Raw genomic sequence first — 17,430 nt, 5'->3', positions numbered from 1 at the left:
ATTTTTACTGTGTGCTTTATTTACGTGTTCATACTTAATGTTTTCATCCTTGAGTCACTAACAATATTGACTTGTCAAAATTAAAAGCATTGAATTTGATCTTTCTGAGAGTTAGAAAGGAAACAATGTAAACACTATTTATGGACTGAACTTGTCATTTCTGCAATTTTGAGGAAAAATAATGTTCTTGAAAATGAATGAAAAAGTTAGAATAAAAATGGTGGAATTCATTCTACTCGGTAGGGTTATGTAGATATACTGCAAAAGCTTAGAACTTGACATGTAATTAAACTTCTTGACCATCTTCTTGCTGTCCTTATCTTAATCAGCTAAAAAGTCGGTGGTGGATTGGATAGCCTTTTCGTGGTCATCTTTTGGTAGCAAGGTCACCTTTTGTTTTCCTTGGTTCTTCTTTTCTGTCACTGGGTTTGACCTATTCTCTATAGTAGACTCTATAGTATTTTTTTATGCTTTTTTGTTCTTTATGAGCCAAGGAACCTTTTTGAAGATAGGTAAAGGTAGGGGAGCCTCGCCTGTGCCATAGCTCCGCTTGAGCTCCTTATACTAGGCTTGAGCTTCGGCCAAGCTCAAAAGGTTATGTTTGAATGGGGTTTGATTGAACTCAAGGGAAACTGAAGCCTTAAATTGCTGAATTGAAATCTTCTTCTTTTATTTCTTTAAATTGTTATTTAATGTGGAGGAAGAATGTGAAAATTGTACCTGACATCCCAGATGTGAATTGGTATTCCACTACTCTCTCTCTCTCTCTCTCTGTACAGACTATATGCTGATATGCATAACAATGTATAATTAAATGTAATTGTATAATTGTTTGTTAGGTGTATGTATGCCACTCCACATATTTAATTGGTCTGAAGACTGACAACGCAGCCCGTGTAAGTGAAAAAGGTGCATAGGATCTGACTCGATCCATGTACCCGATCCATGTAACTTGTAACTATTTTTACATTTATCGGGTCTGGATACACCAGACCCGGACCCATACTGTAATGTAACTTAAATATACAAGTTAGGTCACGATTTCATTTTACTGAAATCGTGACAGCCGTAATTGATCTCTCTCTCCCTCTCTCTCTCAACGCAGGTGCAGAGGAAAACTTTCATGGTATCAGAGCTTAGATCCATCTAGGGGTTGAGGAGGATTCCAAAGGTGCGACATATCAAAGGTTTGAGGTTTCTTTCATCTTCCATCTTCCATCTTCTTTTCTTCTTTAGTTTTCTTCTCTCTACCTCCATTCTCAATCTCCATCTCTCGTTTTCCCCTTTTCTGTTTTTCTCCAGTCTTTTCTTTTCCTTTAGTGGATTCACGCCTCACGTGAATTCCTAAGCTGTTCACGAAGAGCTCACGTGAATCCTGGTTCACGGTAATCCTGTACATCAAGAAAACTGGGCTGGATCCCACTTCTGACACCAGCCTGTTTCACGTGAATCCCTTTTCTGCGTATCCCTTCAATTTTTTTCTTCTCTTTTCTGCGTATCCCTTCTTATATTGGGTTGGATATCGGGCAGATCTGCGACATCAAATCTGGGATTCTAAACCCCTTTGATGTCCAGCCTGCTGTGTGACAATCTCTTTTGATTCGACTCTCAGAACCCCTTTCTCGTATCATATTTCCTTCTGACTGTTACGAGTGGGATCCACATTGAAAATACAGTCTGTTTTTTAAAATACAGTCTGTTTTTTTTCTCTCTTTCCTCATTGCTTCCACATTGAAAATACAGTTTGATTTTCTTTCCATTGCTTAAATATCCGACCTTTCAAAAGTAGAAAAGAAAACTCAGTCTTGGAATACAACCTGAATTTCTTCTGACAGCCTCTGGTCGCCGATTTTTGAGTTTCTCAGCCGTAAAAAAAAAAAGGGACGATCAACAAACATCTCTGGCTGCAGACTGAACACTCTGTGGATACTCTGGTAACACAAAAAGGGTTCCTTTTCTTGTTAAAACTCTTCCTCATGGATATTCATTCCTCTTCATCCAATCTTTCTTCAAGTTTTCTCACTCAACTCGTTTCTGAAAAGTTAACTACCTCAAACTTCTTGATTTGGAAGAGACAAATCATTCCTTTTATAAGGAGTCAAGGTCTCTTAGGTCACCTTGATGGAACCACTCCCGCTCCACTCGAATTTGTTACGAGAGAAGAAAAAGATGACAAAGGAGTAAGTTCAATTGTGTATGTCAAGAATGTAGAGTACCTCAACTGGGAAAGGAAAAATCAGTCGGTGGTTGCATATATCACTTCCACCTTGTCCCAAGAGGTCCTTGTTGCAATTCCCGATAATTGTACTGCTCTGCAACAACAACAACAACAACAACAACTACGCCTTCATCCCAAAACAATTGGGGTCAGCGATATGAACCAAAAAAGAAATTCATTTTGGGTCTTCCACATGAATCCTTTTCCTCCAATCATTTCTATCCAACGCCATGTCCTCGGTGAGGTTCAAAGCATTCATATCCTTTCCTATCATCTCCATCCAAGTCTTCCTAGGCCTACCCCGACCTCTTTTAACTAATATATTTTCCCATTTCTCCAACCTTCTAACTGGAGCATCATTAGGCCTTCGCCGAATATGTCCAAACCACCGTAAACGATTCTCTCGCATCTTATTTTCAATGGGTGCAACACCTACCTTCTTACGTATCTCTTCGTTCCGAATCTTATCTTTTATTGTATTTCCACACATCCATCTAAGCATCCGCATCTCAGCTACACTCATTTTTTGAATATGATGTCTCTTGGCAGCCCAACATTCCGTACCATATAGTAAAGCGGGTCTAATAGTCGTCCTATAAAACTTTCCCTTCAACCGCAATGGCATTCTACAATCGCACAGCACTCCAGTAGCACTTTTCCATTTCATCCACCCAACCTTTATCCTATGATTTACATCTCCATCAATTTCTCCATACTTTTGAATGATGGATCCCAAATATTTGAAATAATCATTCACCGGTATATCTTGCTCACCAAGCTTCACTACACTCCCATCACTACTTCGTTGCTTACTAAACCGACATTCCATATATTCAGTCTTACTCTTACTCAACTTAAAACCTCTAGCTTCCAATGTCTGTCTCCATAATTCTAACTTAGCATTAACCCCAGCTCTAGACTCATCAATCAAAACAATATCATCAGCAAACAACATACACCACGGTACATTTTCTTGAATTGATCTCGTAAGCTCATCCATCACTATCGCAAATAGGAAAGGGCTTAAAGCAGATCCTTGATGTAACCCAACCGTTATCGGAAAATTGGTTGTCACCCCTCCACAAGTGCGGACATTGGTTACTACTCCTTCATACATATCTTTAATTATACTAATGTACTTGAGAGACACACCTTTCTTCATCATTGTCCACCAGAGAACGTCCCTAGGTACTCTATCGTATGCCTTCTCTAAATCAATAAAAACCATATGCAAATCTTTGTTCCTCTCTCTATATCTTTCAATAAGTTGTCTAAGAAGATGTATAGCTTCCATAGTTGATCTTCCAGGCATAAAACCAAATTGATTCTCCGATACCATGACAACCTTCCTCAACCTAGACTCAATCACCCTCTCCCAAAGTTTCATAGTATGACTCATGAGTTTTATACCACGATAGTTTATGCAATCTTGTATATCACCCTTATTCTTATATAAAGGCACCAAAGTACTCTTCCTCCACTCATTAGGCATCTTATTTGTTCGCCAAATCAAGTTAAAAAGATTTGTCAACCATTCTAAACCTTTCTCTCCCAAGCATTTCCAAGCCTCGATAGGTATACCATCTGGGCCAACGGCCCTTCTTGATTTCATTTTCTTCAAAGCCTCTGCAATTTCTTTCTTTTGAATCTTGCGCATGAAGTCACGATTTATCTCATGAAAAGGAATGGAGAAGTCTCCAAGATCTTGAGCATGACTATCATTAAATAGCTTATCAAAATAATCTTTCCATCTCTCCTTAATCTCCTCATCTTTGACTAAAACCCTTTGCGTTTCATCTTTGATACATCTAACCATACCCAAATCCTTCGATTTCCTATCTCTCATCTTTGCAAGCCTATAAATATCCTTCTCGCCTTCTTTGGTATCCAACTTGTCATAAACCTCCTTATATACCTTAGCCCTCGCGTTTCGAACAACTTTTTTAGCTTCCTTCTTTGCTATCATATACTTCTCCAAATTCTCATTATCACGACTCTTACTTAGATTTCTATAACACTCTCTTTTAACCTTAATAGCTAATTTGACATCCTCGTTCCACCATAATGTATCCTTACCTAGTGGTGCACCGCCTTTAGACTCACCCAATACCTCCTTAGCTACTTTTCTCATACCACCCGCTATCTTATTCCACATTGATTCTGAATCCTCCTCGAGACACCAATCAACTTCCTTAACTACCTGCTCTACAAACATTCCTTGTTTAGCTCCTTTCAGTGCCCACCACTTAATTCTAGGATCTATCCTATGTCTATCCCTTTTGCGGCATTGTCTAATTCTAAGATCTAAAATTAAGACTCTATGTTGTGTAGCTACACTTTCTCCTGGTATAACCTTACAATCGATGCAACAACTCCTATCTCTCTTTCTAAGTAGGAAAAAATCTATCTGACTCGTATTAACCCCACTTTTAAATGTTACTAGGTGAGACTCCCTCTTCCTAAACCAAGTGTTTGCTAAGATCATATCATAGGACAAACAAAAATCTAAAATCCTTTCTCCACTTTCATTTCTTTCTCCTATACCATAGCCTCCATGGATATTCTCAAATCCATCCCTACTAATGCCTACATGTCCATTAAGGTCACCGCCGATGAAAAGCTTTTCTCCATAAGATGTCTCTTGTACTACTCCATCTAAATCTTCCCAAAATTGATGCTTAATGGAATCATCTAAACCTACTTGAGGTGCATAAACACTAATAATATTAATAATATCCGTACCTAATACTAATTTAATAAGTAAAATTCTATCACCCTTCCTACGGACCTCAACTACATTATCTATAAACTGACGACTCATAACAATCCCTACTCCATTTCTACTCCTATTTATTCCTGTATACCAAATCTTATATCCCCAAGGTTCTATCACTTTAGCTTTCTCACCTACCCATTTGGTCTCTTGAAGACATAAAATATCAATCTTTCTCCTACACATAACATCTACTAACTCTACCAACTTACCAGTTAAAGACCCTATGTTCCAAGTGGCTAACCTAATTTTATGGTCTTGGACTAACTTCTTTACCCCCACCCGTCCCACAAAGTGAGGGAACCCTTGCCTATTTGACACCACACCCGGGCGCCGGTGTGACGCGTCGCTTCTGGGCGACGACCTAGCAACCCTTGCACATTTATCACTGCCTCCGGGCCTAGAGAGTACAGCGCGTCGCTCAGTAGGGAACGCCCCAACGAAATTCTCATATTGGTTCATTTTCATAGGATATGACAAAGTTTTTATGCTGGCTGTCACAGGCCTACCGCAACCCTCCTCCTTTATCCGGGCTTGGGACCGGTAGTGTATAACTACACAGGCGGAGTTATTGTACTGCTCTGCAACTTTGGGAAAAATTGGTTCAAACATATTCACAAGTTTCGCAGGCACGAATGGTTTTTCTCAAGAGGGAATTTCAAATGCTGAGAAAAGATTCCATGACCATCATGGAATATCTGAACAAGATGAAGACTATCACAGACCAACTTGCAGTTATAGGGTGCGTGGTGAGTGACAGCGATATGGCACAACAGACTCTGAGTGGATTGGGATCCGACTACAATATGATCGTCACTTCACTATTGTGTCTCCCTGCTCTTCCTACCTTTGATGAGTTGCGAGCAAAATTGATTAAGTATGAGATGACTCTGAAAGGGTTCTCTGAGGAATCTCACATTCACACAAATTCTCAGGAAGTTTTTGCCACAGGAATGACTTATGGTAGAGGACGAGGACGAGGAGGACAAGGGCGAAGTGGACACGGAGGGCGTGGTCTGCTTCCCACTCCAAATACGTTCGCTCATGCGCAGGGATCAAGATCTATTCCTACTTGCTTCCTTTGTAACAAAAATGGGCATATCAAAGCGAATTGTTGGCATAATTCAGAGAATAAAGGAAAGGGTCCACAGACAGAAAACAAAAGGAAGTTCTCAAATAATGGAGAGATTAAAGATCTGCTGATATCTGCGTTGTCAGAGTTGAAATTGAAGCAGAGTGATGAAGGCACTTGGTTTGTCGACTCAGGGGCAACCACTCATGTGACAGGTGATGCAGGTAAGATTTCTAATCTCATTCCTTATTTTGGAAAAAGTAAGATTGTCACTGGAGATGGATCCCACCATCCTGTTTCTCATGTTGAAAAAACTGTCATTCCCATGTTATATTCCACTCGTACTCTTTCAGACGTTCTTCATGCCCCTGACATTAAGAAAAATATTGTCTCTGTTTCCAAACTTATTGATGATAATAATGCTTCAGTTGAATTCACTCCCTTCTTTGTGCAGGTCAAGGACCTACGCACGAGGGAAATATTCGCTGAAGGAAAGAGACGAGGCAATATGTATGTCTTTGAAGAAGCTCATTGTCATGCTGTTCGCCCTGTCCACCTGAATTCAAAGCCCTCATTAGAGTCGTGTTTATCCTCTTCTGCTAATGTTTTTAGTATTTCTGAATGTAATAAGTCATTCTTATGGCATAGTCGGTTAGCATATTGTGGGAGTCATTTTATTGAGAAACTTGTATCTAATAATCTCATTCCAAAAGAAAGTCTCAATAGGGATGAGAACAGTCACATATGTTCCAATTGTCTTTCCTGCAAGAGTCATGTATTGCCTTTTCATTCCATTAATAAGAGAGCTTCAAAACCTTTTGAGATAATCTGTTCTGATGTATGGGGACCCGCCCCAATTGCCTCTGGATCTGGAAGTAAATACTATCTAATATTTGTTGATAACTATTCTCAATACACTTGGATATATTTCATAAAAAATAAGTCGGAAGTCTTCTCTTTGTTTCAAAATTTTCTTTCCCTTGTCAATTCAATTTTTCCAATGTGATGGAGGTGGGGAATTCTCATCCCGTGATTTTATTTCTTTTCTTCAAAATAACGGAATAGGAAGAAGGGTGTCCTGTCCTCACACCCCTCAACAAAATGGAATTGCTGAATGAAAACACAGGCATATCGTTGAAAGTGCCATGAGTATGCTCCATGACAACAATCTTCCCATCAACCTATGGACAAAAGCTTTCCATTCAACCGTGCATGTGATAAATAGATTGCCTATGATTGTTTTGGAAAATAAGTCTCCTTATCACTGTCTTTTTGGAACTCATTCTAGTTATTATGATCTGCGTGTTTTTGGATGTGTCTGCTATGTGCATATCGATCAGTCTCTGAGAAACAAGTTTCAAGACAAGGCCCAAAAGTGCAGATTTATGGGATATGCAGATGATTACAAAGGATATAGGTGTTATGATCCTACCAACAAACGCATTAGAACCTCAAGAAACGTTGTCTTTGATGAACAAAATTTTGATCACGGAGCTGACACAACGAATATGCCAACTGAAATTTACTATCCTTGGCTGAGCTCAGAACTTTTTGCCGGCTCCAATGAAGCATGTTCCTCAGATTGTGTGCAACAAGAATGAGAGGTGTTTGAGAACACTGGGACGTCGGGGTCACAGAATGCAGAGGAAGTACCGGGCAGATACAAAGGCATTGTCTATTCTAGACAGAGACCGACAACATCAAGCCATTCAGATCATGTCTCAGTCGCCAATTCTGCACCTTCTCATACTCTTGCAGCCAGAAAATCAAATCGCATACGACATCCTATTGACAGGTGGGTTAGTTATAACAACTTCTTGGATCTTCAATTGTTTTTAATTGCCATCAATAAGGACGAAGAGCCCATCATGTATTATCAGGCAACCGCTTCTATGAAATGGGTAGAAGCCATGAATGATGAAATGCAAGCCTTGCATGAATGTAGAACATGGGAAGTTGTTTCCAGACCACCTGATAAAAATGTTGTCGGATGCAAATGGGTCTACAAAATCAAGTACAAACCAGATGGAACCATTGAACGATATAAGGCCAGGCTTGTAGCAAAAGGATTCACCCAAGAAGCAGGGCAAGACTATGATGAGACTTTTAGTCCGGTTGTAAGAATGGGAACGATTCGAATCATCATCTCCCTGGCTGTTGAACATGGATGGAAGTTGAGTCAGCTTGATGTAAAAAATGCATTCTTACATGGGAATTTGAAGAAGGAAGTATACATGGAACAACCCCCTGGATATCAAGAACAAAATTGTAAAACCCATGTATGCAAGCTAAAAAGAGCCATCTACGGCCTGAAGCAAGCATCTCGCTCTTGGTTTGATAGCTTCTCGCTAGAGATTTAGAAGCATGGATTTTCACATTCCATGCTGGACCACTCATTATTTATTTTTAAAAGCCCGCCTGTGACCACTCTATTATTAATTTATGTCGATGATATCATCATCACAGGAAACTCTGCGGACCATATCCAAGAAATAAAAGACTTATTAGGTCAAAGGTTCAAAATGAAAGATCTTGGAGTTCTACGCTGTTTTCTTGGTGTAGAAGTTGATAACCAGGCTCATGGCTTGACACTCACTCAACACAAGTACACCGTAGACGTTCTCAGCAAGGCAGGCATGAAAGACTGCAAACCTCTGGGAACTCCGAGTGTACTTCATCATAAACTTAGCGCTCATGATGGAGATCTGTGTGATGACCCCACCAGGTATTGTAGCATAATAGGAATGCTACAATACCTCACATTCACTAGACGTGATATTGTTTATTCAGTCAATCAAGTGTCTCAATTTATGCATGCGCCACGTACTGGACATATGAAAACAGTCAAGAGGATCCTTCGATATCTGAAAGGGACTATTGGAGATTGATTGATATATTTACCACAGTCATATGGCCAAGACGAGCATGAAATTACTGTATATTGTGATGCAGACTGGGCAGGAGATCCTGACGAATGAAGATCTACATCAGGATATTGTGCCTTCATTGGAAGAAATTTAGTCTCTTGGAGCAGTAGAAAACAAAAAACTATCGCTAGATCAAGCACTGAGGCTGAATATAGATCCATGGCTGCTGCCACTGCCGAAGTCACATGAATCAGGCATCTTCTAACTGAAGTAGGAGAAAAGATCTCCCACACTACCTTGCTCTGTGACAATCAAAGTGCCATCAACATGTCTTTCAATACGGTACATCACAGTCGTGCCAAGCACATTGAGATCGACCAACATTTTGTGAGACAGAAGGTTGAAGAAAAAGAGATTGAGCCTGAGTTTGTCAGTACTGAAAGACAGGTTGCAAACATATTTACCAAAGGGTTAACCAAGGACCGCTTTTGGATGCTTAAAAGCAAGTTGTTCATGGATCAAAACCATAATCAACTTGAGGGGGGTGAAAAAGGTGCATAGGATCTGACCCGATCCATGTACCCGATCCATGTACCCGATCCATGTAACTTGTAACTATTTTTACATTTATCGGGTCTGGATACACCAGACCCGGACCCATACTGTAATGTAACTTAAATATACAAGTTAGGTCACGATTTCATTTTACTGAAATCGTGACAGCCGTAATTGATCTCTCTCTCCCTCTCTCTCTTCTCTTTCTCAACGCAGGTGCAGAGGAAAACTTTCAGTAAGCTCGTGGTCGGCTTACTTACAAGACAATATTTAAAGTTGATCACAAACTTGGCTTATTATTACATAAATGAATATGAGCTGAACCCAACCTCTATGTGTATGCACATGTGCATGTAATGAAGTACAAGAACAAGAGCCACGAAGGGCATACAATAGCATAAACACAATGTGCACAGGCACGTGAACTATGGTACAATACAAAGAGCCAACAAAGGCTAAAGAGAGCACAAAATATAAAAATAATCTCTTTATTGAGCAAATGCTTAAGCACCAAGCATTAAAGAATAGGGAGGGAACACACCCCTATATATACAACTAAAAGAGAGTAGAGGGGGACCATTGGGAGCTCCCAATAGAGTCGTTGATAGCTCCCAATGACTCTACAGTCAATTTGACCATAGAGCTGACCGTAGAGCCCCCAATGGTATTTTACAAAAAGGATAATAAAATAAATAAATAAATAAATAAATAAAAACTGTTTATTACATATTATGAAAAGACAAAAATACCCCTATAGGGTATTTACCTATATAATTAAATATATGTATATATAGATATATATGTACATGTATACATATATTTTAACCCTCTCTCTCAAACTTACAATGAAAGAACCAAAAGTTTGTTAAGGAGAAACATAAAATGAGACGCAGGAAGAGCTTTGGTGAAAAAATCTGCAAGTTGGTACTTTGATGTGACATACAACATAATAGTTCATCTCTGATATTCATCTCTGACATAATGGCAATCCATCTCAATGTGTTTGGTACGCTCGTGGGAGGTGTGGTTGCTTGCAATGTAGATTGCACTCTTATTATCACAACACAAATTCGAAGAAATTGCGATGATTACTCCCATATCTTTGAGAAGACTTTGTAACTATATAAGTTCCATTATTATTGTGGCCATTGCCCGATATACAGCTTCGGTTGAGGACAAATATACATTTTGCTGCTTATTGCACCTCCATGAAATTAGAGAATCTCCTAAAAACATAGAAAAACTTATAGTTGAGATTTTATCATTGGGATTTTCTCCCCAATCAACATCAGTATAAGCAAGTAAATCCAGAGAAGAAGATGAGGATAAGAAAAACCTTTTTGTTATAGTATTCTTGATGTATCTGATAATTCTTAACACAACACTCATGTGTACAGTGATTGGATCTTGCTGAAAACTGACTTAATGAATGAATTACATGAGCTATATCTGGTCTGGTGATTGATAAGTAGGTAAGTGCCCCCAATTAGTTGATGATAGGGTGCAGGATCTTCAAGAAGAGTCTCATCTTCAAGTCATAATTTAGTATTTATCACTTCTGGGGTTTCTACTTTCTTGTTATCTGAAATGCCAGACTTAGTGCAAATGTCGGCAACAAGCTTCATTTGAGAGAAAATATACCCCCTTGGAGAGTAGGCAACTTCGATGCCTAAAAAATATCTCAAAAAACCCAAGTCAAACATGTCACACACCCCTTTATATACAACTAAAAGAGACTAGAGGGGGACCATTGGGAGCTCCCAACGATCATATTTTTGACCGTTGGGAGTCCCAACAACTCTATGGTCGATTTGACCATAGAGCCCCCAATGGCATTTTACAAAAAGGATAATAAAAAATAAAAATGAAAAAGAAACTGTTTATTATAGTTTTATTACATATTGTGAAAAGACAAAAATACCCCTACAGGGTATTTACCTATATAACTAAATGTAAGTATATATGCATGTATATGTAGATATATATGTACATGTATACATATATTTTAACAGTGTGTGTGTGTGTGACACCACATCTTTAACAAGCTTAAACTGCTTAACCCATTTTAGCTTGGGCTTGGCTCTAAATATTTGATATCACTTTCAGCTTAATAATGAAGTAGATTGGTCTGAGCCCTCACTTGGCGGGCCCCTGCTGCCTGTGAGCAGCTCTGCTTATCCTCCACCACCAGCAAATGTTCTGCTTGAAACCCCAAGTAAGAATGAATTCCAATAATGGAGGTGTCAGATCAGAAATAAAATGAGGCTAGAAGAACACATTTGATATAACAAAATAATTACGAGAAAGTACCATAGAAATCTTAATAAAAGAGACTCCTGGGGAGGCTAGAAAGGGTGCGGAGCAAGCCTTCTTTTCCTTAGAAAGCTACTTCATGAAGTGTTTTTCTCTTCTTTGCATGTGGCTATGATGATGATTTGCTTCCCATGATCATAACATATTGGGTGATGGTGCGAACCAATTGAAGAATGAGAAGAATCTGTGGTTCTACAGGTTATACTTGACCAGAATGTCTTACATCTTGTCTCAACTAGACCAACATATCTTGATGATCAGACTGTAGGTGTTTCATATCCCCCATTTTTCTTGCCGAAAGCAGAAAAAATGGTGAAGCGAAGCAATAAGACATATGTGATGCCACTAATTGTATTCTGCTAGCACGTATATAGTTGTTTCCTACTTGTTAATAGGATTTTTTTTCTTCAACACAGGAAGTGATGCTCCTTTTCTATTTTTTCTTTTCTTTTCCCTTGTTTTTGTGCGTATGTAGTCTGGACTCTATAGTCTACATGGTATAACTTCATTTTCTATCGGGTTCTTAACTGTTCTTTCTACTGTTGTCACAGAATAATGCCGAGAAGATATATAAGAAGTTGTCAACCTTCAATTCAGCTTCTTTCGACCAGATGTGTATACCCAGTCGAGTAACATGTCATCTTTGTGGATGTGCTGCGCCTGTCAAGAATTATACTAAGGAGCTTGAAAATGTTGACCGGAAGATCGATTATCAACGTCCAGGATTATTTGAAGAACCAAAGGTTATAACTTCCGGATTTTGTTTCTATTATTAATTGATATTTAAATAGTTTAATTCTCATCTATTTGTTTCTGTGCTTGGTTTCATATACCTCATGCTTGCTACTGTTTATGGCCTTGAACCCAAACAAATATGAATCAGGTATGCATTAGGTTTCGGTTGTAACATTTATTTAATTGCCCCTATATGGTCATCAGGTTCAGGTATAAACAGATGGAGTAAATAATGATTTGAGCGTTTAAGGGGTTGGGTTGGGTTTGGTTTATCGGGTCTATAATGATGTGGGGCTAAACACTCTGGATTTGGTTTAGTTCATAGATCAATTGGGAAGCATGATTTGATTGGGCTTAATCTGGGTTATGAAGGTTAAACTTCACCAGCGAACTTCGCAAATTTAGGGGTAACTGGTGTTAGAATAAAGATAAAGTTGTTAAGATATACATATACATATACTTATACTTATATGTATATGTACTCAATTGTAAACCAAAATACCCATCAAGGGTATTTCGGCCCTTTTACTGTAATAGGCATCAGTCCATTAGGGGCTGACAACATAAGTTTCTTTTTGTTTTTTTTTTTGTATTTTTCATTTTTTATTTTTTGAGTTTTATTGGGAACAGCTCCAAAGTAGCTGTTGGAGCTGTATGACCATTGAGAGCAACCCAACATTCACTTTGGGCTGCTCCCTTTGTGGCCCTTGTATTATAAATAGGCCATATGGCCCCTTGTATTTTTTCAACTCTTTCTCTTAGTGTTTATATGCAATAACAATTTGTTAGACCCTTGTGTGGGTGATGTGTTGATTCAATCAAGTATTCTACTTGATTGAAGGTGTGTTCTTGCATGTGTATTGGATTCAATCCACTTCGTTACATGGTATCAGAGCCTTGGTGTTCCAAAGGGTGCTTGTTAGAAGAAAGATCGTAATCAAGAGGATCGTGGACTTGGAAAAATTCAACAAAATTCCGATTGTTACATCAGGAAGTGACCATCTCCAAAAAGTCTTGTATTGCATTTTCTCTCTCTTCCTCTCTCTTCTTCTTTTCTTTTCTCTTATTGTAAATGGAGAATGAGAGGGAAGTGATAGTTTTCATTCTCGTACGTCTAAATGATACCAACTATGTGATGTGGGCATCCATAGTAAAATATAAAATATAAGAAAAAGGGCTTTGGGGGTTGGTTGATGACACCGAAAAGGAGCCTAAACTCATCCTTACAAAAATTGAGAATAAAAAAAAAGTTGCGCTTTGTTGAGATTAAGAGGTTTTAAGTTTAAGTTTTCTTAAACTAGAGGTCATTTGATATTTAGTGTTTAATGAGGGACTTGTGTGTAATTTTTTACTTTGGCCTCTCTCTATTTAACATAGAGATTAGCCCTAATCTAATTAACGAGTTTTTCTCATTTTCACTGTCGTCTCTCTCTCTCTCGATATTCAACATGGTATCAGAGTTGTACGTTCTTGGGAACATGTGAAGGCAGAGCTCGTGAAGAAGATCGGGCATAAAGGTGATTGCGTGAAGGCTGATCGCGTGAAGGTGATTTCTGATTGCGTGAAGGCTGATCGCGTGAAGGCTGATCGCGTGAAGGTGATTTCTGATTTTTTTGTCTGCAGAAGATCGGGTAAGTCTTTCTTTTTTTTTGGTACAGATCTGTAGTATGACAAATGTCATAACTCAGATCTGTAATTAGATCTGCAAGTCGTGATGAATCCATGGGTTCCCGATCTGGTGAGTGGTATGGATGTTGCGCAGACGTCGTGAAGCAGAGTCGCAGACACTGAACTTAAGGGTTTCGCTGGTAGCGTGAAGCATGTTTGTTTTTCAGATCTCAAAGTTTATTGGCATCGTGAAACAGATGTTGTCATCTATATTTATGCTTTTAGTGGAATGAAGGCTTGGAGCAGACTGATCTAAAGTTTTTGTTGGCAGCGTAAAACATACGTTATTTTGTGTTTATGTTTTTGATGGAATGACTGCGTGGAGCAGACACTGGTATCAAAATTTTCTTTGTTGTCGGTAGCATGAAGCATATATTTTTTTTGTGGACCTGTATCGGGTGGAGTTTTTTGTGGACACAAATTATTGTCATCAATCTGCTTATTGTGCAACAGTTTTTTTTTACCTGCATAGTGTGGAGTTTTTTTTGTCGTGGTGGAGACAAATTAGTGACATCAATCTGCTTATTGTGCAGCAGTGATAACTGTTGAGTTTCTTTTGTTTGGAAACCATTGTTAAAGTTTTTTTTTTACTATGGCTGATGCTTCAAAATTTGATTACAAAAATGAGGCAATTGGAGAATACAAAGCCTTTGCCAATCCTTTCTCGTATGGTTCTTCTGTTAAGTTGAATGAAACAAACTATGCAAAGTGGTCCCGGATGTTTATGATGTCGGTGTCTGGACATCGTAGGAAGCATATTCTTCTAGAATCTGAGCCAAATGACAAAACTGAAAAATCTAATACTTGGGAAGAAGATAATGACATTGTTATGTCATGGATCATGAATAGCATTGAACCTCATATTGCAGATGGCCTTATTTATTATTGTTGAAGTTCTGAAAATAAACACAGAAATCTGGGTAGAGAGAGAGAGAGACGACAACTTAGAGAAAGGAAAACTTCTAACTTTCGATTAGGGCCAATCTCTATATTAAATAGAGATAGTCCAAGGAACAAAATTACACCCAGGTCCCTCATTAAATATTAAGATTCAAATAACCTCTAGTTTAGAAAAACTTATTTACTAAAAGCCTCTTAGCCTCAAAACTTATTTACTAAAAACCTCTTAGTCTCAACACTCCCCCTCAAGCTGGAGCATAGATATCAATCATGCTCAGCTTGTTACAACATTTTGAGAAATTTGGTCTCGCCAGGGCTTTGGTAAAAATATCAGCTACTTGATCTTCGGAAGATATATGATCGGTGCAGATATACCCAGCCTGAACCAAGTCGCGAACATAGTGACAATCAACTTCAATATGTTTAGTCCTTTCATGAAACACTGGGTTGTTGGCAATATATGTAGCAGCCCTATTGTCACACATCATCAACATAGGTAGGGATACTTTCTCCTGAAGCTTGGTCAGGACTGATTTTACCCACATAATTTCAGTTGCAGTCTGAGCCATTGCTCGGTATTCAGATTCAACACTCGACCTGGCTACAACGGTTTGTTTCTTACTCCTCCAGGTAACAAGATTTCCTCCCACAAACACACAAAATCCAGATGTTGACTTCCTATCTTCAACAGATCTTGCATAATCTGCGTCAGTATAAGCAACAACGTCCAAAGATGGATTTCGTTTGAACAACAGACCTTTACCAGGAGATGCCTTTAAATACCGAAGAACCATCATAGCTGCATCCCAGTGAACTTTTGTAAGTTTGTCCATGAACTGACTGATTTTACTCACAGCTAATGAAATGTCAGGTCTAGTAACAATCACATATAACAACTTACCCACCAAGGATCTAAAGGTGGCACTATCCACATAGTCAGACTTCTCATCGAACATGTGAGTTTTGGGATCCATTGGAATATTAGCTGGCTTAGCTCCTAGCATTCCAGTTTCTTTTAATAAGTCCAACACATACTTTCTTTGAGACAACACTAAGCCCTCTCTGTTTCTTGCAACCTCGATACCCACAAAATATCGAAGGTGACCAAGATCTTTAGTAACAAAGTGCTTCTGAAGATGATCTTTTGTTGCTAAAATATCTTGGGCATTGCTCCCTGTTAATATGATGTCATCGACATATACCACCATAACAACAATTCCAGCACTGGTTTTCTTGATTAACAAGGAGTGATCTGAAGCTGACCTGACAAATCCAAAGCTCGACATTACCTCAAATAATTTGTGAAACCATGCCCGCAGACTCTGCTTCAGGCCATAAATAGCCTTCTTCAACTTGCACACCTTCTGACACTCTCCTTGAACCTCGAAGCCTGGGGGTTGTTGCATGTAGACAGTTTCATGCAAATCCCCATACAAAAAGGCATTCTTGACATCCAACTGAAACAAGGGCCATCCATGGTGCACAACAACAGAAAGAACGAGACGAATAGTGCCAAGACGAGCAACTGGGGAGAAAGTTTCAAAAAAGTCAACACCATAAGTCTGAGTGTAGCCTTTTGCAACCAACCGGGCTTTGTACCGTTCAATCGACCCATCTGAGTTATATTTAATGCTATATACCCATTTACAGCCTACAATATCTGCATCTGTGGGAGGATCAACCAAGTCCCAAGTGCCTCGAGACCATAGGGCATCCATCTCATCACGCATAGCTTGCATCCAGTTGGAGTCGACTAGAGCTTGACTGTGATGAAGCGAAACAAAGGAGGCAGACAGAGCAGAAATAAAATTCTTCATAGATGCCCCAAGATTAGCTTCTGATACAAATTGTGAGATGGGATAAAGAGTGCATTGTCTCTTTCCCTTGCGCAGAGCAATGGGAAGATCAACATCAGATTATAGGGACAACAGTTTGCTCAAAAATACTTAACTGAGGAGAAGGAGGTGATGGCGGCATGGAGGTAGGAGGTACCCTGTGAGTGTATACTATGGGAGGGTTTCGGAAGCGAGACACACCCGACGTTGGAACCAAGGACTGAGGAGAAAGCGACTCTAATGGAAAGGGCGGAATCGGCAGAGGAAGGATATCACCAAGGTTCTCCTGTAGTCTTGGAGTAGTACTTGAAAAATAAGGAATAGACTCAAAGAAGGTAACGTCCGCACTAACATACTCTTTATGAGATATAGGGTCGTAGCAACGATATCCTTTTTTGTTCTTAGGATACCCTAGGAAAACACATTTAATAGCCTGCACAACAAGTTTATCTCGATCCGGACCTAGCTTATGCACAAAACACACACATCCAAAA

At 39.1% G+C, this 17,430-nt stretch overlaps 1 protein-coding gene across 1 annotated transcript in view; it reads left to right on the top strand.

The window, feature by feature from the left end:
- The window catches only part of LOC149847660 (hyperosmolality-gated Ca2+ permeable channel 2.1-like), a 59,773-nt gene that overhangs the window by 6,640 nt on the left and 35,703 nt on the right, over window positions 1-17,430 (top strand). The window contains exon 6 of the mRNA XM_089985956.1: window positions 12,350-12,541. Within this exon, the coding sequence (XP_089842082.1) occupies window positions 12,350-12,541 (192 nt within the window). The remainder of the gene's footprint in view (window positions 1-12,349; window positions 12,542-17,430) is intronic.

The sequence above is a fragment of the Nuphar pumila genome, chromosome 1 (genome assembly GCF_984573655.1).
Source record: "Nuphar pumila chromosome 1, dmNupPumi1.hap1.1, whole genome shotgun sequence".
Classification (NCBI taxonomy): Eukaryota; Viridiplantae; Streptophyta; class Magnoliopsida; order Nymphaeales; family Nymphaeaceae; genus Nuphar; species Nuphar pumila.
The sequence above is the reverse complement of the archived record's forward strand: the minus strand, read 5'-3'. Positions and strand labels throughout refer to the sequence as shown.